This window comes from Liolophura sinensis, chromosome 6 (assembly GCF_032854445.1).
Source record: "Liolophura sinensis isolate JHLJ2023 chromosome 6, CUHK_Ljap_v2, whole genome shotgun sequence".
NCBI lineage: Eukaryota > Metazoa > Mollusca > Polyplacophora > Chitonida > Chitonidae > Liolophura > Liolophura sinensis.
Window position 1 is genome coordinate 60,828,324 of NC_088300.1, and position 25,687 is coordinate 60,854,010.

Consider the following 25,687-nt stretch of genomic DNA (forward strand, 5'->3'; position numbering starts at 1 on the left):
TTGTCTGATGTAATTCGGCAGAGACTATCGAGTGTTGGGGGAAAATGGGCATAAAATCAGACTCCTTTTGTTGTGATTTTAAACATTCACATTACTCATATTAATGTACTATTTGTTTTTGTTTTTGTTTTACTCTCAAATTAATGATGCATATTAATGAGTATCCATTAAATTATGAATATATAATAAATCGTGACCCGTAATCCTTACACAAGAAAAAGGATAGATGAACAAACATCAACTGTCCTTGGCCGAAGTCCAAAATTGGTCGAGGGGCAAAAACCAGTGATAGCTTGCAAGAAGAAAACCACTGCAGTTTGCTCTGCTACCTTGACTTATTAGACAAATATATTTTTAGTGCTGGCACACTTTTAAAAAAGGAGACATGGTAAGGTTCACAGAGTGTTCATGATCAAAATGTCAGAAATTCTCCTTAAAAAATAAAATCAGAAATTCTCCTTAGAATAAAATTAGAAATTCTCCTCAGAAATAAAATCAGAAATGGTTGTTAAAAATAAAATCAGAAAACCTCCTTAAAACAAGCAGTTCTGAGAATCAGCATGGAAACTTGAGCAATAGAATACACATTTTGAGTACATAGATTAAAAACAAATTAAAGATCAAAACTGAATTGTTCAAACTAGCTTTTTGAACTTTTTACCTTCTCCAGTTAGGACTGACTGTACAATTAGTTTTACTGTAGCACATGCTGTTTGATGTTTTTGGTTTTCCATTTAATCATAAAGGATCTTTTCAACCATACAACATACTTATACCAGACAGCGCTTTCCCCCGACAATCGGTGCTTACCAAGCTTTAGTCTTTACAGATACCATCAACGCAAACACCCTATGGTACTCAGAAGTTTTACAAAGCACTACATGTTCTTGCTAATAAATTAATTCCTACCGTGTATGCATGCTACGTTCACACTATATTATCAGTCTAATCTCTGCAGAGACACAAAAATCCTTTGATGTACAAGGAATAATGGTTATACCTGGAAGATGAGAAAAAGCACTCGTCTTGAAACCATTTTCTTTCATTCAGTTTATCCACTTTGAACCCATTATCATGTTCATCTGACAGCTTATGGAACAAATGAAACCTTTGATGTAGATGTAAATGTAGTAACAACAGTAATATTGTATCTCTCATATTTTGACATTACAATATCTTATGAAAAACTTCTTGCCTGGCATATACAGTCATCAACTGAATGATGAAGGCCTTAGTGGCCGAAGCTTATTCCTGTGGCTAATGGGCAATTGTTGACCAAAGGAGTGATGTGCATGAAGTGTTTCCAATGGCTACTCCATCGTTATACATCTTTTGGGCATTGTGGGGAGAGGGGTTACATTAGGAGGAGGGTGTTTGTCAGGTGTTTCTGCCCAATTTCAGTGGAAGGTAAAACACAACCAACTAATACAAGAATATGTTGAAATTAGGTGCACTTTACCTTCAGTTTTTAAATACATGTATTAATACTGAGATGTCATATATTAATACTGTATATCTTAAAGCCACAAAGGAAAAACTACTAAAGTATTCCTGGTCATGTTTTCACATGTAATTAATCCACATCATGCACACATACTTGTAGGTTTGCTCACGACATTTTACACAAGGAGATTGCTTTATCAAAGCAACACTACACTGAAGAGTGTGCAGTTATCTAACAGTTTCTTTTGATCTACTTTGGTTCTATTTACAATATTTATAGAATATTGCGATGAAAATTTGTTAAACATCTTCTCTTTTAAAGCATATAACCATTAATGTCATATGCAGACTGTCCCCAAACATGTCAAAACAGACGAAGTTGCATAATCAAGGCACATTTCAAAGTCAACTTGCAGGTACTTCAAATTCAAAAGATGGTCACAGATGTTTTTTTTGGATCATGTCATATTGTGATGGGAAGGATTCGTGATGAGGGAAAGGATTGCTGTTGGTGGATTGATGGTGATTATGGGAAGAAATGATGAAGGATAGGATGGGATGGGATGGGATGGGATGTGAAAAGTGGAGCAATGGTGGTAGTCTTGATGGCAATGGGGGAGAGGGAGGATGGATGATGAGTTGAAAAGGATTGACCAGAAAGGTTTGATGTTTATGGGAAGGATTGATGTTGGTGGGAAGTTTTAATGGAGATGGTGGGAAGGATTGATGTTGGTGGGAAGTTTTGATGGAGATGGTGGGAAGGATTGATGTTGGTGAGAAGGTTTGAAGGTGATGGTAGAAAGTAAAAAGGTTTGATCATGGTGAGAACAACTGATGTTGTGGGAAGGTTTGATGGTGATAGTGGGAAAGTTTGATGATGGTGGGAAGGACTGATGTTGTGCTAAGGTTTGATGGGGATGGTAGAAAGGTTTGATCATGGTGTGAAGAACTGATGTTGTGGGAAGGATTGATGGTGATGGTGGGAAGGTTTGATGGTGGTTGGAAAGACTGATGTTGGTGAGAAGGTTTGATGGTGAAAGAACTTAGAGGGGAGGAGGGACTGATTGGGATGGACAGTATTACAATAGGAGCCATATGCACTTGTGTGAAACTCCAGCATATTAGATAGGCTGTTGCCATTTAAACAAAATATGTACCCGAAGTAACCAGAAATTTTGCTCACAGAAGTGCATTTTCGGAGGCAAAATATGTCACACAATATTATTTTCGGTGCTGAAACTTACAATTTTCCAGCAGAATATCATCTCATGTTCCAAGCAAACCTCAAACCAATTTTCTAAAATCAACAGCACTCTCAGAATCAACAAAAATGGGCAGGCATTTAGTTAGTCATGGGGAAAATTTCAGGTCATTTAGGTCACATGTACACTCAATGAATGCACAACTAACCAATTTTTCTATTTTTTAGGACATGAAATGACCACCCGTCCACATAATTGTATCTTCTCAAAGTGCCTCATGTAAACATCATATGCCAGCATTTGCCAAAGGCTGACAAATTTTCACGCCATAATTAACAGGAAGACTTATTAGGAATAGGGATATCTGGGATTATCTACACTAATCCTTGGGAATTAATGGACACTCTCCTGGATACATAAATGTTTATAGCTTAAAGGTGGTCACCAGATGGACTCGCTCTGACAGGCAATTACACGTGTAGAAGAGTTGGATAAATAGCATCTATATGATGAGCCAATGACTGACTCATACACCACAACCCACAGATAACATAGCTGGCAAATGACAGACCCACTTTGAAAGACAGTCAAATACCCTAAATGACCATAAATTTCGTCTGTGACTAACTTGCTCCTTTTGGCGATTGCAAGAGTTTTTTTTTTTTTGATAATGAAAGTGCCTTAAGGCTTGTTTTGGATGTTAAGATGATACCCTAGTGGAAAAATGTAAGTTTCAGCACCAGAAATAATATTTTGCAACATTTATTTGCCTCTAAAAATACATTTTTGTGGGTGAAAGTTTAGGTCAGTTAGAGTATTTGAAGGTCAAATCTTCATTTGAAGGTCAAAACATGTATTTGGTATTAAACCATGATGTTTTCATCTACTTGGCTCTTTGTCATGGAGTACACTTGGGGACTACGTGTAGCTTTGATTTGAATGTGTTAGCCATTGTAGTCCTGGAAATAAATTAGAGTATTGGAGTTATGTTATATAGTGGCTGAAACAGTGTTTCAAATAATGTAACAGTAAAGAAGAAAATGACAGGTGATGTTTTGACTTAGTTCCAAGCACGGACAACCGCCCAGTTCATCTAGCTCTGATAATAATTTATATAATTGTGTTCCATATGAATGTTATTAAAAATAATTAAGAAATATAGCTTTGTTTCTAACTAATAAATTCTAAGGTATAGTATGAGCCACAATGCATAGTTTGTAGATACATTTTTTTAGAACATTGGGAAAACCCTTGATACAAAATCATTTATGATAAATTACCTTACACAGTTGATATAAATGAACTATGAGTACAATAACAGAGTCTGATCAGAACTATCAGGTATAAAATAAACTGTACAGATTATATGATACAACTAAAACTTCACCACTCATCATGTATCATGTAAAGTAATAATTCAATAAATCATAATACCAAACAATAAACCCCCTTTTGTCTGTTTATTCCACTATTATTTCTGGGGGGGCCTCCGTGGCTCAGTTTGTTAGCGCGCTAGTGCAGCATAATGACCCAGGAGCCTCTCACCAATGCGGTTGCTGTGAGTTCAAGTCCAGCTCATGCTAGCTTCCTCTCCGGCCTTAAGTGGGAAGGTCTGGCAGCAGCCTGCGGATGGTCGTGGGTTTCCCCCAGGCTGTGCCCGGTTTCCACCCACCATAATGCTGGCCGTCCTCGTATAAGTGAAATATTCTTGAGCACGGCATAAAAAACACCAATCAAATAAATAAATTATTTCTGGAATTGAAATGATCACCAGGACAGATATTAATTTTTCCTTCATCAGACTTTTGCATTCTTCATGTAATGTCATGAAAAACTCATAAATTGTCCTGAAAAGAATACAGCATGTGATCTCCTTTCATTTTCATTATTTTTTTTCTTTCTATTTTTTTTGGTGAACATAATAATCCCTTATACCCAAAACTATGAATCATTCTACAGAAAAAAATGTTGCACTGAATACATTTTCATGAAATAAAAAAGTTTGCTGTACTACATTACAGGAGAATTGAAATTAACATGCTGTCTCCTGATTTCATTAAACTGCATGGTTTCATAATTCATATATTTTTTTTCTTTTACAATGTTTTCAGCATATTGGGCCTGTTAAATCCATGGGATTGTTCTTGATTCTTTTTCTCATGATCAAAACCTTTTGTCAGGATTTCATCAGTGTCAGCATCTTCAAAGTTTTATTTCCAACAACAAAAACACATATTTATATTCAAATGCTTACAAAATGAGGGTCAAGCATTCACCATGAGATAAATGCTGAAGAGGACAAAACTAGGTAAAAAAGGGTTATTAGCCATTTCTTTCACTTCTACTTTCACCAGCTGCAAACAGTATGAAGTTCAGAGCAGGGCAATGATATCACTGGAGACATGCGGATATGGAACAATACCACCATCCTCTTGCTCACGTGACCACATTTTCGTATCCTTTAAAGAATAAAATAGGTCGTAAACTGACAAAATCTGTCTGATCGCATTGTCATTCACTCTGATCATTCTGCCTTACAGGCGTGTCCACTACACCAGTTCAGCTAAGCAGCACACATGTATATACTTACTTACTATTAAGTATTCTATACTTACACTTGTACCTTATTTCTTCAATACTCCCTAATGAAGACAGAAGACAAATAGTTAAAAAGCCATTGTCAACCAAACACCCTTGGCTTATTCTTTAGAAAAGCCATGAGGAAGTCATAAATTTGAAACATAATGTATGGTTTGTTATATTTACTTTTTATTCTAGTGACCAAGACACTCAAATCTTTAATCCCCCAATGCAGAAGTACGCTATATTTAATGTAGGAGCTATTAAATCTACCACTGACAAAGCTGTGACTGATTTATTTATAACCATCACCGCTCTCTCATCATAATACAAGAGCTACAATACCCAGGTCAGCCCCACCGTGTCGTTAACTAAGATGTCACCTAAGATTGCAATTCAGTACAAGACAATGCTTAACACACAACACCAGACTAAATGTATATATATATGTATGCATCAATACAATATCCCACAAAAAGTTTAGAAAGCATAAAGATTTGTCATATAGTGACGTTGCATAACCAAGATAACGCAGTTCAAAGTAAGCAAAGTTGCACACACTGAGAAAACTGAAAGTTCTGTTATGCTTACACCACCCTGAAACCTATCCAGTTTGCCTTTTAATCATAACTGTGCCTGGGTTAGTGCTTTGTGACCACAAAACTGTGTTTGCGGTTGCTTTAACATGCTTGTCCCATGGTCTCACAAGAATTCCAGGTTAAAGGTTTATTTATTGTTATAAACTTGCTGTGGACATAAAGGTCTGTTACCACGCCTGATATTGTATAATTTGGGTTATATTATTTGTAGTCTCCTATAAGCATCACATAGTCTCGCCTGTTTATTTAAAGATGGCCGATCAAAACCACTGTTCCAGTTCAGTAAAAATAGGAAAAATACCTTTACTAGACCACAGTCTGAAAGAAAACATCCATGTGAAAAAAAAAGAATAAAATCTAGGGCAACTTATTTCAGAGCAAGGAGTGGGACAGGATTTACAATGTGGCACCTGAATCTGTGAGCTTTCCCCAGCTGCTGATAGCTCTGGGCATCATGTGGTAGAGATAGCTGAGAGAAGGGATGATCCTTCTCTTGCACACTGTGCTGTTCTCTAACAGTCTTGTCCTCAAAACAACCACCATAGCATCAGGTCTTCTTCACCCTGTATCCAAGTACACCTCTCCCTCATCATGTTTTGTTTAATTACAACACGCGACTCAATACATCACCACAAGTGTGTCCACCAAATTTCACCATGTTGTCAGTTGTTGCACTTGTGTATATATATGCTTTCAAAAGTCTCAATAAAGAAAAATTTCAGATTCCTTGTATTCAGAGGCAATCAGGTAATTCATATATAATGAAAGCTTCACCCTATATTCAAATTAATACACCCCTCCCTCATTATAACATGCTTTATTACAACAGGTGATTCAATATAACATCATCACAAGTTATTAGTTGTAATGAATAGTTGCATCAGCACTCATCTTATATACATATGCTTTAATGACCCCAATTCAAAAGGTTCAATGAACAAAAATTTCAGACACTCTGCATTTAGAGGTATGAAATTCAAATAAAACCATTGTTTACTGATTTGGCTCACTATATTTAACGTGCACTGTCTCTGTTCTCATATTATATGTGATAGGCCTTCTGTGAACTTCATACAGTAGCAGCACGCATAAGGCAGTGGTCAGATATAGCCCCACAATAGCCTTGTGATAAGGGAGAGGTGTAGTGTGCATTATCAGTCACATTTTAAAGAAGCCTTCGGCTTTAATGTCACAAACCACACATCCATCTGTAAAAAGGCAGTACTTTATAGCGATGATAATAATATTAATTACTTTATTTTAATTTCATTCATTTTTGGTTTATTAGGAAATCAAAAATTTCCTGAACAGAAAAATACTTGCAATGAAAACGTTGCCCAAGTGAGGTCACAAGACAGGTGTGTTGCATTTGATACATCAGAAGATAATGTCTAGCACAGATGTGAAACTGCTATAAAAATATCGTGTTACCTGCATGCACTCTCAGTCAAAGACTACCTTCTGTTCCTAACTGAAGGTCAGAGGTGTTAGATTCAGTATAGTTGCTTTGGGCAATGTTTATAAGCTTTACATATGGATGCGAAAGTGTCTGTGTCTTAGGGATATGAAAACTCCATCTTACATCTGGGAGGCATCTTGGTGGGGTGAGGGGATACCCTCATTAACAAGTGTTACTATCTTTGGGGAACCTGAGTAAACCGCACCCTTAGCAGCACAGATAAACCATGGACGCTGCCACCACCATATACACACTCATGCCAAGGACATCAAAAATCTGTTACTATAAACCAACCTCTCAGACCAAGCCAGGAGATAAGTGTCTAGCTCCTTAAAAAGTAACGCCTACATCCTTCAGTCAAAGGAGCTAAGAAGCCCTCCAGAGGCTAGCCACCAGACGTGTATTATCAACTTTGGTGAATGGCAGAAAAAGACATTTACACCCATAAGTTTATCACTGATGATTACGACCCAATCAAGCTCTGGAATACTCTCCCAGCAACCAACCATTGCCTCCATCTCCTTCACTGACACACACGCAAACAACCTTCACATGATAGACCAGCTATGATTGATGTTTGACGCTCATGTAGGCTCACTACTTCTACACCTGTCCAAGTGGGACAGTGAAACAGAAAATTAAGTGTTATCTCAATCTTTTTCTTTCGTACTTTTCACATGGAAGAGTGTGTGTGTGTGCGTGTGTGTGAGGGGGGGGGGGGGGAGGTAGAAATTCGCATAGACCAAAAAATAAATATATTTGGCACTTTCTTCTCCCATCCATTCCAGAGAAATTATAAAATCAAGAAATTTACATGAAGATATAGCATATTTATTAAAGGTGTATTGATTACTGGTAACACAGTTATCATCTTCACACACTTTTCTCCATAGATGTTCATTTTTTCTGATGCATTAGAAATTCTCGCAAATTTCATCAATGTCAGTATTTCCCTTTATGACGTTAAAGCTATATACCTGTACACAGGAAGAGTGTATATATGCTTTTAATGAAGACAACTTTGGCATGAAGTAATAAAAAAATGATCTTTCTGTCAAAGCTGATCATGCTATAAACCTGGGAGAAATAAATCCCAGAACAAGCTTTTGATGCAAATGCTTTCCCCAAATCAATACCAGTGCTTGTAATGTTACAAAGATTTTGGCCGCTTCTGTTATTAAATTCAATAGTTGTATATTGTTATTTCCATATCCTATTGACACTTGCTGCAAATTAAGTTGAAAGTAATGGGGAACATTAAGTGGTGTACTGTATTGTTTGTTTTTCCAATACATCACTGTTTCTGTAAAGTTGTGCTTGTAAGGAATCATATTAATGTGGGAAATATCTAGAGAAAGATTGAAGTTTCTGACCTCAAACTTTAAAGGTGACATTGTGACAGCTTGCATAAAGTAATTTTATGAAACGCAACAAAAACGATGCTTTCTGGGAGCTTCTGAGTGTGGTCACCGGGGCAGAATTTTGCATGAAAACTTTATAACTTTTTATTAGAAAACCATCATATTTAGTTGTTAGCCTTAATACAGCTTAACTACATGCAGTATGGGCCCCAAAACATTTTCCAGAACTAAAATGGCTCTAGGCATGGCCCTGTTAGCAGTTCACCGAAGTGCTGAACCACAGCATCAAAGAATGGTATGTTTTTACACAGCTTGAAGCAGGATTGTTCAGGCGAGAAATGTTGCACAATCACGCCCACAGAATCCAATGTCCAAACCCTTGAGCAATGGCTGCAATATCTCTTTGCCTGAACCCATATCCTGCTTTCTTAATTTTTATATATGACTTAATTTCTTTAGTGGTTTGTGTTGAATGTTGTTTTTGGAAATAGGTCTTAGGACTGTTAGCCCATAGCGTCCAGAATTATGGTTTGAGGCAGGTATACAAATGTCTGTTTCGATTCCGAGATTTATTAACATTCCTGAGTGCACTCTAAAAAAAAATCAGCTTCTTATAGTTTTGCAACTAAACAAAACATCAAAACACAGGCAAAAAATCATATAGTCTTGCAAATAATGAAAACATGAAACATTTTTTACAAAAGAATATAAATTTAGCATCTTTATGCATTCTCTGGGCTGAAATTCCTGGACCAGCAGAATGTAGCATGCCACAGTAATTAAGCGTCTTCCTGCCTGATAATGACAACCCAAGAATAAGCAAATAATTCTATATCCTGGCTAAGTTCTGTAATTACATGTACCTGTCAGAAACAATCATCTTGCTGACATTAACAACAGCTGGAATTTACCTGAGCTGGACTCAGGTCAACTGTTCAGCTGTCTGTCAAACTGCCAAGAGAAATTTGAACTGACACATGCATGCATATGTATCCATGAGCAGTGGTCTTCAATGTTTTTGCAAAATCTAACAGAAATGCAGTTTATGTATTTGATTTATTGATTTATTTATTTGATTGGTGTTTTACGCCATACTCAAGAATATTTCACTTATACGAGCACAGCCAGCATTATGGTTGGAGGAAACCGGGCAGAGCCTGTGGGAAACCCAAGACCATCCGCAGGTTTGCTCGTAGACCTTCCCAATAACGGCCGGAGAGGAAGCCAGCATGAGCTGGACGAACTCACAGCGACTGCAGTAATATGTGCAGGCAGGATTCATACAAACCAGAGAAGGTAAAATTGGATGATATTTTAATCCGCTGATAAATACATGCTGTAAATGCCATTCTAAGCACCTACAGCTTTGTCATAACTGGTACTGCGCTGCTGCCGCAATCATTAGAGGTTTGTGTAATAAAAGGTTCTTAATCAAAGTCATCAATCTGTTTAAAATTTGGCCAGCAAATACTGCATGGCCAGACTGTTGTTGGAGCAATTTATTTGCCTTCAGAATATTTTATGGTCTTTTCATTGATCAGAAAATTCGCCAAGGAGCGGCTTTGCCATCTGAACTGAGGAATAAAAACAAGTGGCTTTTATCAGGACGATCCTAGATCGTTTGCCTCGGTCGTTGACTGCTGACAGGAGTTACACTTCGACTGTTTGCAGTACATGTCCGTTGCTCTAATGGTGATGCAATGAACCAGGCAACAGTCCATAATATCTCTGGCCATTTTACCCATCCCATAAACCCATCCTTTAATGCATTAGCACTAAGACTGCCTTAAGAAAGCTCCGCAGTGTACTCGCAATGGCCACCGTTAGTTCATGTTCGAAATTTATCAAAGTCTTCACTTACTTTTTTTATCAAAGTATCACTTAACAACGAGATTTCACTGATGAGGCATTTAACTGAGCTCAAACTTACGGGTCATTAAAAGGCGCGAAAAGTGGCTATTCACGCTATAACAGCCCATGAATTGCCAACATTCATCATTTAACATTTTCACGCTGTCTGCCACGTACTTCCCACGGCCCACTTTGTATGATAACGCATATACCTAGGGAAAATAATCCAATAGTCCAGCAAAAAATGATTGGCTCTATTGACTAGAAAATGTGTTTGCTTTAGTTTAGAGTGAGGTCACTGTGGCTTACTTCATTAACACGCCTCAAGAACATCGGCTGACGAGGGTTTTTCATATACCCTGAACCCAATCACAAAATGTATCCGCCTTTTTTTTCAACCAGTTTATGAGTTTCTCGAGAGGTTTCGTGGGCCTCTTGCAAACTTTTGTTCATCTCTTGGAAAGAATGAACTTACTGGGCCACTTAGCACTTTTTCCAAGCAGAACAAAAACCCGTTGGAAAACTGTATCTGACAACTAATTACTAGGTAGGCTTTGTGTAACTAAAATCTCATTCCAGAGGAGAGACGTCTTCTTTCACACAATCATTTCTGAGCAAATACTGAGTGTCAGAATTCCCAGACAAATCGCAGCATTGGTATAAGTGGGTTCAAGAATCGATGTATCAGTATACTTACAATAAATCTATTAACGCAAGCACGCTGTGTATCAAACAAATTTACTTTCTACTGAATTTTCATGTAATCATGAGGGGAATTAATGTACACACACAGAGGAAGTAAAAGTGTGTCTCACTTTGGGAGAAATCCCAACGGTTTATTGGCTGCATGTCTCCTTCTGCCCATTCCCTTGTTTCATAAAGCTAAACCATATTAAATGATTATTTTATGGTAATAAATATGAATTTGATACTGTCAGTCTGTTCAACAGTTACGAAGCCTGCATTTCTGAGCTAATTAGTTTATTGATTGGATTTGACACAAACAGCGGGAATTTCCCAGATAATTAAGAGCAAGAGTTGTGACAGCTTTATTTGTTCCAGATGTCATGTGCAGAGCAGAGGCTAATTATAGCTACGCTTTTCAAATGTTGCTTCCGTGCCACAGTTGGTATATTCATAATTTTAAAGCATTCTTTGAACGTTTTCCTTTCTTTATATCAACATAATTTTCCGATGTTAAATAAATGTGCCGTTTAGGCTGTACATGGATCTTTATTGGTATTTCAACCATTTACACGTACAAACACCTGTTTTTTGTTGTGGTTTTTTTAAGTAATTTTACAGCTACAAATTTCCCAACTGTACACGTTTTTATAGATGCATAATTAAGGCAAGAGAATCGTTGATCAGGCATAAAACCTACAACTAAGAGATGACTCTTGATAATTTTGCATAAAGAAAATGAAGATGGTCTTATTTTGAGATGTCTTATGTTGTCAGAGCCTTATCAAACATTCAATCTAGTAACAGACACTGCCTTAGCATGAAAGATTTTAAAGTTAACTCAATCTAAAGGTATAGGGATCCATCACAGCAGGCAGAAATTCTTGCCATATCCTAGCCATGTACTATGTAGAGAAGGGCCAGATGTTGAGGATCCAGGTAGAGGAGTGATTTATAAAAGTACTTGACCCCCTTTCAGCTCCTGTGCCCCTGCAAGCTGCCCCAAATATCCTCCTGTTGTGCCTTGTTACTATGGGTATTTGACTATGGCTACACAAGATATGATGGATGCAGAGTTGTTATTTTGTTGCCATGTCTTGATGAACTGTCTGTTTACATACATGCCTAGCCCTCCCACCTGCCGTGGACTCTACCCATTTAACACATACATGCTACATGTTACAGAACATAATGAAGTTATTCATTTTTTTTTACTTCACATTAAAGCTTGGAATATAATGAAAAACAGACTTCGAGAACAGAGAGTAAAACCAGAGCAGCGACCACAGTGTGATAATTGGCAAAGAGTCATACATATACAAGCATCTTGTCAATTTACCTCAGTTAACGTTTTATTCCAACTGTTCAAAAAACTATTTATAAACTTAAGTAGCAAATTACTCCCCCACCCCCCACCCGCACTTTGGCTTAAGTTTAAAGTCATACTCAGCAGTATTGCATTTATACAATGGCAGCTACATGTCAGCATGTAGTCAATTACAGTTATGGGGTGACAAAAACTGGAATGGGGGCAGAATAAACCACACGCTTTTGGCAGATATGTGGTAGATGTAAAGCTGTATCCTCATAAGAGTTAATCTTGATCTTGACACCTCATTTGTCTTGGATAATTGACCAGCTGTTGGCACGGCTGACTAGTACAAGAGCAACGCTTTTAATAGCAAATGAACTAGGGACAACCCCACAAAACATACTAGAGAATATTCATTTCACTTTAATATCTACATGTACAACAGCTGCCCAGTTTCGTGAGTAGAGGCCAGGCAAACAGTGCATTTACAAACACCATGTTGCAACTGGTTTACAGTATAATCCACTCACACACAATGCTACCAATATGTACACACCAATGAAAGCTTATAGTAAAACAACTCAAGGATTATGCCTGTGATTTATAGCATCTTACATCACCTACATGTTATCAAGAATCATATATAGCTTCCTACTCTTTTCTTGATAAATCACATCACCCCGATTTTCAATTTTCTAAACATCAGATTTTCTTTATTTGCACGATAAGAGAATTCAAGCCAACTTAAGGCAATCCACACATTCCCATGGATTTTATCTCTTTTATGATATGCGTTTTTATGGGTTATATAAAGATCATGTACATAAACATTATATTTGTTTATGCTGGTAATTAATATGTTCCAAATTTATTAAGAAAACGTTTTTGTTTTCTCTTGCTGTAAATGTTGTTTGTTTACTTTCTTCACTAAACGTTCTAAAAGAAAACTCAAAAAGGAAAGTGGAAATACAGTTCCCTATACCAACATGGTTTGACAAATCTTAACAGCTTTCCATGATTAATTCTACAGAATATTCAAGTAACATCTTTATTTAAAATTTATTTATTTATTTATTTGATTGGTGTTTTACACCGTACTCAAGAATATTTCGCTAACACGACAGAGGCCAACATTATGGGGGGAGGAAACCCAAGACCATCCGCAGGTTGCTGCAGACCTTCCCACGTAGGTCTTAATTTAAAAGCTTTAATACTGAAAACGAATAAGTGCATATGCAACCTTCATTCATATTCAGAGCACATATTTCAGATCTGAACAATTTACGACAACTTCTTTCTGTGTATCTCATACAATCCACATCAATTTCTTTGGAAGTTAAATTGAATGATCAATACTTAGACAGGATGGTAAACAGAAGAGAAAACCAAAAACAAAAAAGGGGGCTGACTGAACACCAGCTGTGATAAAAAGTATGACAGTAAGACAGGCTACAATAGTCACAGAACATTCTGGTTACAAGAGGCTGGGGGCAAATGTCATGTTCACCGAGACTTATTACTCCTGCTAAGATATTGCACTACCCACAGAGACGTTTGAGCCAGCAATTTGGGAGTACAAAGTGGGAAAGAGGAAGGGCTCTTTTATATTGATTCCAGAGAGATTATGGTGAGAAATAAACAAGTAGTCTGATGACATGGTTGGGGATTCTCGGCACACCACCGTGCAGCTGATGTCTATCCACACCTACCGTTTCCAATAATACGACTCAGATTTATGACTGATCATTGGGACTGGGCTTATTTCCTAATAAAGGTATCAGTGATTGTGGTCAGCCGGTGGGGTACTGGCTGGGCTATGTAGCCAGTCGCCACTTGGTACACTAACCACTATACATCACCTGCTAATAACGACCATACCGCCACAGTAGGGAAGAAGATGTCGAATTAAAGGCTTACAGAAGATGTACTTATACAGAGTGCCAATTGCTAAATCAATTCAGCCTTCACCAAAATTTAAGAAGTATAGTTTGGACACTATTATCAGAGTTACTTCTCAAAGAAACTTCTTAACTAGCAAACAAAATGCCATTGATGTTTATGTACTCGTTAGCATGGTTTTTAACTCAGTCAGCAGCTCACTATTATGCTGCTCAGGGGCCACTTTCACAAAACTTCATAAATTAATTTTTCATAACTTTTCTTGTAAATGTGTCTCGTTAATATGGCACCATATTAAACCTAGACGCCTTTACGAAAAAAAGTTACGCGAAATATGACTTGCGAAATTTTGTCCATCTGCTAATTAAATGATTTACATCCAATATCTCAAAAAAGGGGTTTTTTACTTAATGTGGGGAATAGTTGCTGGATGACATGGACTTTTGTGGGATGTGTCATGGTCATTGCAAATTTGAATGCACTTGTTTACAGTGCATATCTGAATAATTTTTTACTTCACTACTTCAAGCATATACAACGGTATGATGAAGCCGTGGAGGCAAGTAAATAACAATAAAGCATATTATCTCACCAGTGAATAACACTGGAATTTATTTCAAAACCTACATTAATAGTTTAAAACTTTTGATAAAGTTTCTGAATTGGACAAAATTACTGACAATTATGACATAAAAAAAAAGCAAATTGTCACAGGGTCATGAAGATAGTGCCAAAATAGGACATCAAAGTGGACTTTTCGGCCAGCCGGTTTACAAGTGCCACTTTGATAACAAATACATAGCTAATTAAGGGTAGTCTATTTTCTTCATTTTATTCAGGTACTTTGTGTCAAAGCAATTTATTCTACCATTTGACATCACAGTATCAATATCTGAAATAGATAGCAAGCTTAGACCTTACAAATCAGCATCTTTAATTCACCAAACAATATATGAAAGTCAAAAGTCATTACTGTGGAATTCAGCACAGTTGCCAGACAAATATAACAGTCTTATTCTGTGATCTTACAAATCCAATGTACATTTCTGACAGACTGATAAGGATTGAAAACTAAATTTATTTTTTTCACAGTCAATCAACACAAGTTTTTGGAAGGTTAGTATGCTTTAATAATATGTATGTTACTTTGAATGAATGAGCTACAGTAAAGTCAGTTAATGCAAATTTGCAATAGACATTGCATCAAAATGTCATTCATTCCACTTGTGAAGTTGCGATACACGTTGTGTAAAATGCTGCTGGAATGCTTGAAGCCTTTGTTTTTTTAAGTCAAAATGAGAAAAAACACTACATCAACATTCAGATTTGAAGATGTGCAGCAGCATGTATAACTGCTTAGCAACTTATGAACTGTACAAAATGTTCAGCAAGACGTTCAAGCAACACTGCAAATGTGAGTACCAGAAACATTGAGAACTTGCTGCAAAAGAACTTAAATACAGGCCTGGAAAGCGCGTGTACGTGACATTTATGCTACAACAAAACATCTGAAATTTACAAAGACGCTTTTTTTTTATTGATTTTATGTGGCACAATGCAGTAATAATGCGAGCAGAAGCTAGTCACGATCGTCAGTCTGTGATCAACGTCAATTGTTCTCCCATGCAATCTCGCTTCAATTCACGAACATTTGACATTTCCAAGTATGAGCCATTCACAAGGATACAGAGTCATATACACATTTAACCTTTAGATTATCAAACAGATAAAAATTAAACTGCTTGTCCATAGAGATTAGAATTGCTATACTGTTATGTGAGCAGTTTGTGTTTGTGTTTCAGTTTTAAACCAATGGACAAATGAATATTGTCCAAAAAATACTTGGGACAAAATCAGATGTTCTAGACATAAGTCTTAAAAAAAGAGAATAATTAAACCTAATACAATCATCTCAGTTAATCCATAGATCTATATCAAAAGGCTATTCAAGAAACGCAAGCAAACTGTTGCTAAGGAAGACAGCTTAGAGTAGTCTTTTGTCTCATCCGTTCATGCTATTTGATGGCTTTTAACATCAGAACTTCAATCAATCGTGCAGGCTTTATTTGTATTTTGACAAATTCTTGCACAAGCACACGCTGGCATGAACACTTGTCAATACCTATATGTTCTTTTGAATTCTATGCAATCTACAACTGGGAAAAATCAATCTTCAGTCTCAGTTTCCATTAAGATGTTTCCTTTTTTGTGTGTTACAGGGCCTCAGTTAGACTTGTCAGTCTGCAGAGAACCAACGAAGCGCAACAAACAACGCGCTCTCACCACAAGACGACAGCCCAAGCCTGGCGCATCAATCTGTCAGCTCCATAAACCTGTTAAACTAGCTCTCAACTCAAATCTCCTCACTAACCATGCGATGACTTAAGCGGTGAGAACAGGTTGTTTATCTTAGAGTTTCCCCTCCTTCCAGATTGTGACGTAGACTGACAGGGGTTACATACATCATGGTGTGCGTTCCTCCCGCCAACAACACCACCCAGCTGACATCGCTCTGTAAGTTTAGCATGGCTTACACGGAGTACCACGGATATGCCAGTGTCCTCGTCTGCATCTTTGGACTCATCGCCAACATGGCCAATGTCATCGTTCTCACCCGCAAAAACATGATCTCTTCCACAAACTGCATCTTGACCTGGCTCGCTGTAGCAGACCTTCTCACCATGGCCTCCTACTTTTTCTTTGCCCTTCATTTTTACATCATGCGTGATCCCGATATTCTCGCCCTAAAAACACGTAGCTATGGCTGGTGCGTTATGCTACTGATCCACGCCAGCTTCACCATCGTCTGTCACACCATCGCTATCTGGCTCACCATCGTGCTCGCCATCTTCCGCTACTTGTACATCTGTTTCCCCACCAAAGGCAATATACTCTGCAGCATCAGTCGCGCTAAACTCAGCATCTTCTTGGTCTACCTGTGCACCATTGGCGTTTGCGTCCCAAACTACTTGGTGAACTACATCGACTCGACGGAGACACCAGAGCAGTTCAGCACGGGCAATGGCTCCATCACCATCAACAACACCATATACGAGATCAAAGTGGACGACGAGGGCAAGCCCATTGTCTACACCGCGAATTCTTGGCTACAGGCCATTCTAATCAAAATCATCCCATGTGCTATGTTGACAATTCTAACTTGTCTCCTCATCCATGCCATGCACCAGGCGCACAAACGGCGCATGAAGCTGAAGTCCCAGGGACGCAAGGACGAATCTGACAAGCACGGAGAGCACAATCGCACTACTGGCATGCTGCTAGCCATCGTGGTGCTGTTTCTTATCACAGAGCTGCCACAAGGCATTCTTACACTTCTCAGTATATTCATACCAAACTTTTACTATGATGTCTACACCCCACTAGGAGACATTTTGGATATAATGGCCCTGATAAATAATGCCATCAATTTTGTCCTGTACTGTACCATGAGCAGACAATTCCGAGACACATTTGTGCGGGTGTTTTGTGGCTGCTGCTCAGAGCATCGACCTGGTTGGCTTAAAATGAAGGCTGTGACTGCTCAGAATGGCAGCCATGCCACCAGCTCGAGAGTATAACATTTCAAGTCAATTGGTCGATGGCTTGAAACCAAAGCAACAACAACAACCCAGACACAGGATTCTGTCCTTCTTGAATTCTGGAATACATGTGTGTACAACAAATGGTTGTGTAAGAAGAATTTTCCATTTTGAGGCCTTGTCAGTTTGAAACTAGCGAAGATTCCTTATATGTTGGTTCATATATGAAGGTAATATGATAATAAATTAAGCAATAGAAATCTACTACAGGGATACTTATTCAACTAGCGTATACGGAGATACCGTTATACAGGAGACAACTGTAAGAAAGCAATTAAATGCTTCACATTTGTGCTTACTTTGATGCCAGATCAATATTTTAGTCAAGACAACACAACACTACACGCTGCACAAGGTTATAGACCATAACGCTGCAGTTGGACAATCTGAACAGCTTTTGCCATTGCAAACTTGGGAAATAAATTGTGTGGAAGCTAGAGTTTTAGCTCGAGTTACGATTGTTTAAACATGTTACCTACTTAACGGCTGTAGCCCACATTGCAACATTTGAATTAAACAACAAGGTTGAAAATGCATGCAATTTTCGTAAAAAATTAATGCTTGGCAGTACAAAACCATCTACCCATGTGTATAGAGTACTATAGAAATGAACTGCGTGTTACACTGTCAACAACTCTTCCTGCGTTAAATATTCAATATTCTGTCATGAGTACGGCTGTAAAAAACATTACTAAACAGGGGCGGACTTCGTTTAACTCAGCGAGAGAAAACACACCAACTTCAGGTCTTTCTTCTGATTCAACATCGTCTGACTGAACATCGCATGTCTTCATCCATCAACCATTGCCAGCATTTGTTTTCCGCACAACATCACATCATCCTGGTTCAGTTGGCCGATGCCTGCTGTTTGTTCAAAGACTGATCACTTGTAAATTATACAGAATAGTGTCATGCACTGAATCCAGAATACTTATCTTGTAACAGCATGGGAACTGAAAGCTACAATCAAAAAAAAAATCCTCTTGAGGGACACAATGACAGAACCAGCCTCGATTTCCCTTCAATATTCATAGCATTCTATCTACAGACTGTCAGATAAATATTTCAGGAACAGGCGATAGATTCCAAGAAAACTTCCAAAGGTTTAGTCAAGTAGAATTGCTTTGTTTGCAATCATAAGCCTCAATTGTCTGAATTTAAAATCGAGGATGAGCTATAGATATCTGATGCTGCTTTATTTTTCTACCATGTTTTATTTGCTTGACAGGACACAATTATTTTTCTGTTCACAACATGAAATAAATGAAACTGGTATGTGAACAAGCCTATAATAAATTCTGTATTACGTGATAAAAAGGCTTAATGGAAACTCTTGCAACTCAACATATACACTAACCGAAGAGTCACAGAGATGTTCAACAACATCTCTTCTGGAGAAGTTTTTTCTTTTTTGTAGAACAAATTGTCATCATTTTGTTTCACATCTTACTTTGATGTCGCCTTTTTTTTATCTGATGCCTAACACTGCTGTTTTGTTTTGTTTTGTTTTTGTTGGGATTTTTTTTCACACATTATTTTGTTGAGATTCTTTTCTTCTTCGTTAATTTTTTTCCATCATCTTTTCATTTTCTCTTTACGGAAGGAGTATTCATTAATTTTATTCTCATTTTTTATAGCCAAATGTGTTTAGCACTTAAACATGCTGAAAATGATACCATTATCCCTGCTCTCTTGTCTAGTTACATTTCCAGGTGTGTCACTGACTTCCCTTCTCTTCAGTTACATGGGACTAAACCGAAAATCAAGATTTTTTCCATCTTTGTATCTCCATTCTCTAAACATTTTAATAATATGACTATCGAGGATCACACTTATTACATGTCCAATATGTAATATCAAGAAAAATAAAATCAAAAGCCTTAAATAGCTTCTTACTACATGCCTCATATTTGCAATAATATGAGGCCATAGATCCTTTACTGTGTCTCGCCTTTGCTATTCTATATTTAAACAGAGCAAGAGCTAATATTTGGCCTTCTCTTGAAAATTGCTAGCTAGGAGAGGTTTTAGAAGGTTATGGATTGTGCCCCATCTGGCAAATATAAACTCATAGCCAGTGGACATAAAGGTTTGAACTACATTTAGTTCTTCTATTACATGTTAACCTGTCACCATTTTACGGTAATTCTCCAATCATGTACTGTAATTCTTCAACCATGTACTGTAATTCTTCAACCTTTTCGCATGTTTGCAAGGTGTTTATTCAAGCATATTCTGAACGCATTATTCTCTGCAGACTGATAAAATTATACTTTTTTGTGAAGGCCTGAAATTGGCCAACCCAATTTTGTTTCTAAAATCAACTTCAAAATGTGCAAAAATTTCAGTGAAAGTTGCTCTTTGATATGCGAAGAGGTTGAGCAATGAATTACATCCATGCTTTCATGTGACTCTGGCAGTTCCTCTCTAAAAGATATCAAATGCTGCTGGGTCTTTCTGTCCTTTATGCTTCTGTATTATCACTTTTACTTTATAGTTCAGCAAAGGTCACAAGTCAGATTTCATCATCATTTACAACAGAGTTTTTTGATAGATTCTACATTTATACAAGATGGTAACAAAAAAAATGCAACCAATTTTCACTTTATCCACCAATGTTGCATCATTCACCTGTATATACATGGTCGCTTTAAAGCAAGAAAATTAACAGACGTGAACTTATAACATCTGTGAAGACTGTTGAAACCTAACCACAATATTAGAATTAAGCTTTTCCTGTCATCGCATTTTACAAGTACAAGCATGTTTGGCATCAGTAAGTTGTTAGGTTTGTGACTGTTTATTTGGTGAGACATGATTGTGTGAGGAAACTACATTTAGTACAGATAACTACTGCTGGTAAAATACTAGAACTCAAAATGAATGTTCATGACATGTTGTGTTCAGTTTGTGTAGGTTAAACAAACAAAATTACACAGGAATCAATGCCACTCTACTGCACCCATCCCTTTTCTTATAAATTGCTGTTTTTATTGGCTACTCGTTTAATTCTTCTGACTCTCCCTTTCGCTCATTCTTAAAGATTTTGGAAATTCTATTGGCTTTTAAAACTGACACTGCCCCCTCCCCGCTCTTTAATTTCACTTTCTTTAACCTTTATGGTTTTATGTTCCTGAAATTGTGTAGTAAACTCACTACCTGCGTTCCAACATTCATGTCTCCTGAACAAAACGAATACAACTTTGTTAAAACATTGAAACGTCAACAATGCCACATCTGCAGTATATTCTGAGCTAGAATTTATATGTTTTGCATTACACTAGGTCCCATTGTATAGACATAAAAATTGTGTATGTATATATATATACATATATATGTATAAATAATGAATTCAGAACTGTGCTGTTTCAAAAATATGTTTGAAATATCGAGAAATGTAGATATATGTGATTATATAATATATATATATATATATATATTTATTGTATATATGTACATAAAAAATATCATGGCAAACAAAGGCATGACACAGTCCAGTAAGGCGGGTATCACCAGCTAGTTCCTTGTTCAGTCCATTTTGTTTTAGATGTTATCAGGTTTTTTGTGTGACTAGCTGTTATGTAAGTAAAACGTACAAGTATAAATGTAGGTATATTAAGTGTATACACATGATAAAACTTTTATGTGCAGTGCTAGTATTAATTAGTTGCAGATCTCGACAACATTTTATCCTCGATCTATCAGGCTGAACATGTATAAGCTGTGGTTATGAGTCCTTTGACCCAATAAAGAGCTAATCCTGAAACTGTCTTCATTTCTGCATTTCATTTATTGATTAGATTGATGTTTAAAAGATATAATCAAAATTTTTCATCTACACATTGGCAGTCAGTTCTAGGAGTAGAGAAAACCAATGTGCCCCAGTGTAACACCACCGACCTTTGGCAAATTATATTTCTTATTAATGATAAAATGTGAAAGCACTTCATGTAAATCAACACTGTGAATCAATACATCCAAACTTGTCACTTTAAATGCGAGATCTACATGTATCAGAAAAGGCATATTTAATTCGATTGGAGAAATACAAATGAAGTGTTTCATGTATGTCAGAAGGTTGTTATAAATCCCAGTGCATTCAAACTTGCATTCTCTGTGTGTTTGTTTTCCTATAGACATTCTGGTATCATTTAACAAGTCTTTGGTTTCATACTGCATTTGCATGAATTCCGATGAAGACTGCTTACAGCTTTAATGAGTGGCTGCATTCTAGTAAATGCACATTGTTACAGGCTAAAAATGAACTGACATTCAAAGTGCAGTATTTCACCTAATGCTAGGCCTGTAAATGTGCACTTTTAGAACAACACAAAGGTCACAATGAAGATGATATTTATTGATGCCATCACTTAAGTTTTTCTGACAAGGCACAAATATGACACACACCTGTAAACAACAAAGTTATAAAACAAACAGGGTGTTTTCTTCCAGTTACTGACCGGCACCGTGCATTCTCATACCTGAATACTGTTAGTTTACTCCAATACAAACAGATAATTCCTACCATATTACATAGAGTAGAGATGAGCACCATGAGATATTGTCAGATTAACACTCCATCCATTACAAAACGTTATCTCATACTGGATACAACCTTGATATCTTGATCTTCTCTGAAAACACCATGCCCCTACATTAAACATGTATGGCAGTCACACGATGCAGTGAAGACTAATCACTCAGGTGTATATTACCACCTCTGCCCTTATATAATCAACTTTCACAGAAGTTCACAGGATGGTCATCGCTACTTGTACAGGCAGATCAAGCAACATATTTTCTCCGCCTGAGACGACCTACAAGGCCTGTGTTTCTTTACGCTGTCACTATTGCAGCAGGTTTAAAAACTGTTTTCTTTATATTACTTCCATCAAGGATGGAGTGAGTGTATGTCTGTCTGTAAGCAACTTTAACGGAAAAAATTATGCAGGGCCTTGGATGAAATTCTGCGTGCAGGCTGACCTTGGACTAAGGACAATTCATTTCATTTTTGGTGGTTAATTTTTCACATGATTCTTCATGATTGACATAGAACAGAAATGAAGAGTACCGTCCCTTTGTCAGTAGTGAGGGAATTTTTATATTAAGCTGTTGCAAAGGTTTGAACTCTCAGAGTGTCTTCCAGTTTAATAATTTGAGATTAAAGATTATAGGTAGATGAAAATGTCCATGGCACAGAGAAAATCCACATAATATTTCACCACGAATCCTGATGAACATCTTCCATCACACATGTGACTGCTATGGTCAACATGAGTGCCACTTAACAGCCAATCGAATAAGCCAGTCAGTGTCCATATAAATATCATATAATAACTGTAATTCATTATATCAAATGTCTCATACAACATAAAAAGGTGTGCATGGTATTAAAACTATTACTACATGTGCATTCCATGTTACAGGTTCAAACCCTATCAGATCCTCTACAGCAACTTGCAAGAAGATTCAATATTGTGACATATATCTCTTTGCAAATCTGTCAAAATGGCATACAACATCACTGTTTCATTTCACACATTAATAGACTACATAACAGGAGGTTATTACAGCATTTATGAAACGTTTCTTGTAATCTTTTTCATAGTCAGTTTATAATGACATATGCCCTAACATATAAGAGTTTTGCAGATTGAAAATGAATTTCTCATCCTTCTTTTAAGGTGAAATAATGATTTTAAAAATAAAAGCTTCATTAGCACTCAGTAATCAGCCCAGCAAATTAATGAGTCAGTGACAAAAGTTTTGAAAACTGTCAAAACAACCACTAGAATGCATACAGGATGTCATTTCCAAAAATCCTCAAGTACTGATTGATTTATTTATTTATTTGATTGGTGTTTTTATGCCGTACTCAAGAATATTTCACTTATACGACGGTGGCCGGCAATATGGTGGGAGGAAAGTGGGCAGAGCCCGGGGGAAACCCACGACCATCCACAGGTTGCTGACAGACCTTCCATCGTACGGCCATAGAGGAAGCCCGCATGAGCTGGACTTGAACTCATAGCGATCGCATTGGGGAGAGGCTGCTAGGTCATCACGCTGTGCTAGCGCGCTAACCATCTGAGGCCCCTCAGTACTGATTAAAGTGACATAAAAGTTAGCATATCTGTCACAAAATAGCAAATTAAATGCGTTCAACTTTTTTTCATTCATTCTGGATTACACAATAGCTAGCTAACAAATCTTTTAGCTGTTATTTCACAGTTACCTATCATAAATCAAACAACGAATGTTTGCCAGCAACCTGCAGATGGTCATGAGTTTCCCACAGACCTTTTTCTTCCAACCATAATGCCGTTGTATAAATTAAATATTCTTGAGTACGATGTAAAACATCAATCAAGCAAATAAATAAATAAATAAATAAATCAAACAATAAAAGTCACATACAATTCAAAACAATATAAAGTTCCGGCCAGTTTCCTCCAACCATATCAGCATATCTTTCATCCAGTCTTGAGCGTGAAATACTCTTGAATGTGGTATTTATCACTAATCAAAATAAAAATCATAAAAAGAAAAACAAGAAACAAATTTCCACTGGGAGGAGAAAGGCTCACCACAGCTACATTAACCCACCCACAGCTTCATTAACCCACCCACAGCTTCATTAACCCACCCACAGCTACATTAACCCACCCACAGCTGCATTAAGAGATGAGATTCTGAGATCTGGGAATTCCAATCAAATCACACACTATGTCAAGTGTACATCAATTATCTCACGTCACTGAAGAGTTTCAACATCATACATATGCATAAGACAAGGAATCCCAATGGCTAGTTAAACAGAGTCTACCCCTTTGTTATGGAAACATGAATGATTGGTCAATTAACCCGCTGGATATACGGGCTAGCCTGATAGGCTTCAATTTTAATACCCCTGACAGCAAAATGTGTCATCTTCTTCCACAAATCTGTTAGCCGCACAGGGTACTCTTTTTTGGCTGTGAAACACAAAATGTCTGAACAAGCTCAGAGAGACTAAGGGTATGTAAGCAGATTAGCTTGCGTGTCACTCTTCTGAATGTAGGGGAAAAACACAGAATGCTATCATTTTCCGTAACAAAATGCTTGCTTCCAGATTACAGATACCTTTGATCTGTAATGAAAATCCATACCATCCTTTTTTTTCTCAAGAAAGTTCTTTCACGCATTGGCAATCAATGGATGCCCCAATACAACAAATCCACCAGCCAGTGAGCAGAAAAAGGCTTCTCCACACACAAAAAACAGGCAGGAAAAGCCAACCAGCTTGTTTTAACTAGCCTTACTCTCACTTACCGGTAATTAGAAAGCAAGAGTTTCCAACCCTCGTGGGGCAAACTACTATAATCAAAGCCAAATCCAAATTGATTTCATGTAATGATGCATAATAAAACCGGATTTTGCCTAGCACCAGGAAAAACACTACACCTTGTTTGACAAAAGAACAGATTGTCAATATCTCGAACTCTGGGGTGAAAATCACCAAATGGTGCTTCAGCACGAAGGTGTAGAAGAAGAAGAAATGGCTGAAACATGCAACTTTACAGACTTGAAAATAAGCCCCCTGTAGAGAGATACATGTGGGGCTTATAATACCCAGTAACAGCAACTTCCAAAAAGGGACTCCCTTACTATTAGTCCTAAGGGAAAATACCTAATCAGCCTATATAGCCATTATTACCA

At 37.3% G+C, this 25,687-nt stretch overlaps 2 protein-coding genes across 2 annotated transcripts in view; one reads left to right on the plus strand and one right to left on the minus strand.

Annotated features, from left to right (window-relative positions):
* The window catches only part of LOC135468160 (G-protein coupled receptor dmsr-1-like), a 39,795-nt gene extending 18,512 nt beyond the window's left edge, over window positions 1–21,283 (plus strand). The window contains exon 2 of the mRNA XM_064746247.1: window positions 16,610–21,283. Coding sequence (XP_064602317.1) covers window positions 16,856–17,968 — 1,113 coding nt within the window. The 5' untranslated portion in view covers window positions 16,610–16,855 and the 3' untranslated portion in view covers window positions 17,969–21,283. The remainder of the gene's footprint in view (window positions 1–16,609) is intronic.
* The window catches only part of LOC135468421 (epsilon-sarcoglycan-like), a 191,951-nt gene that overhangs the window by 139,191 nt on the left and 27,073 nt on the right, over window positions 1–25,687 (minus strand). The gene's annotated exons all lie outside the window — the stretch shown is intronic.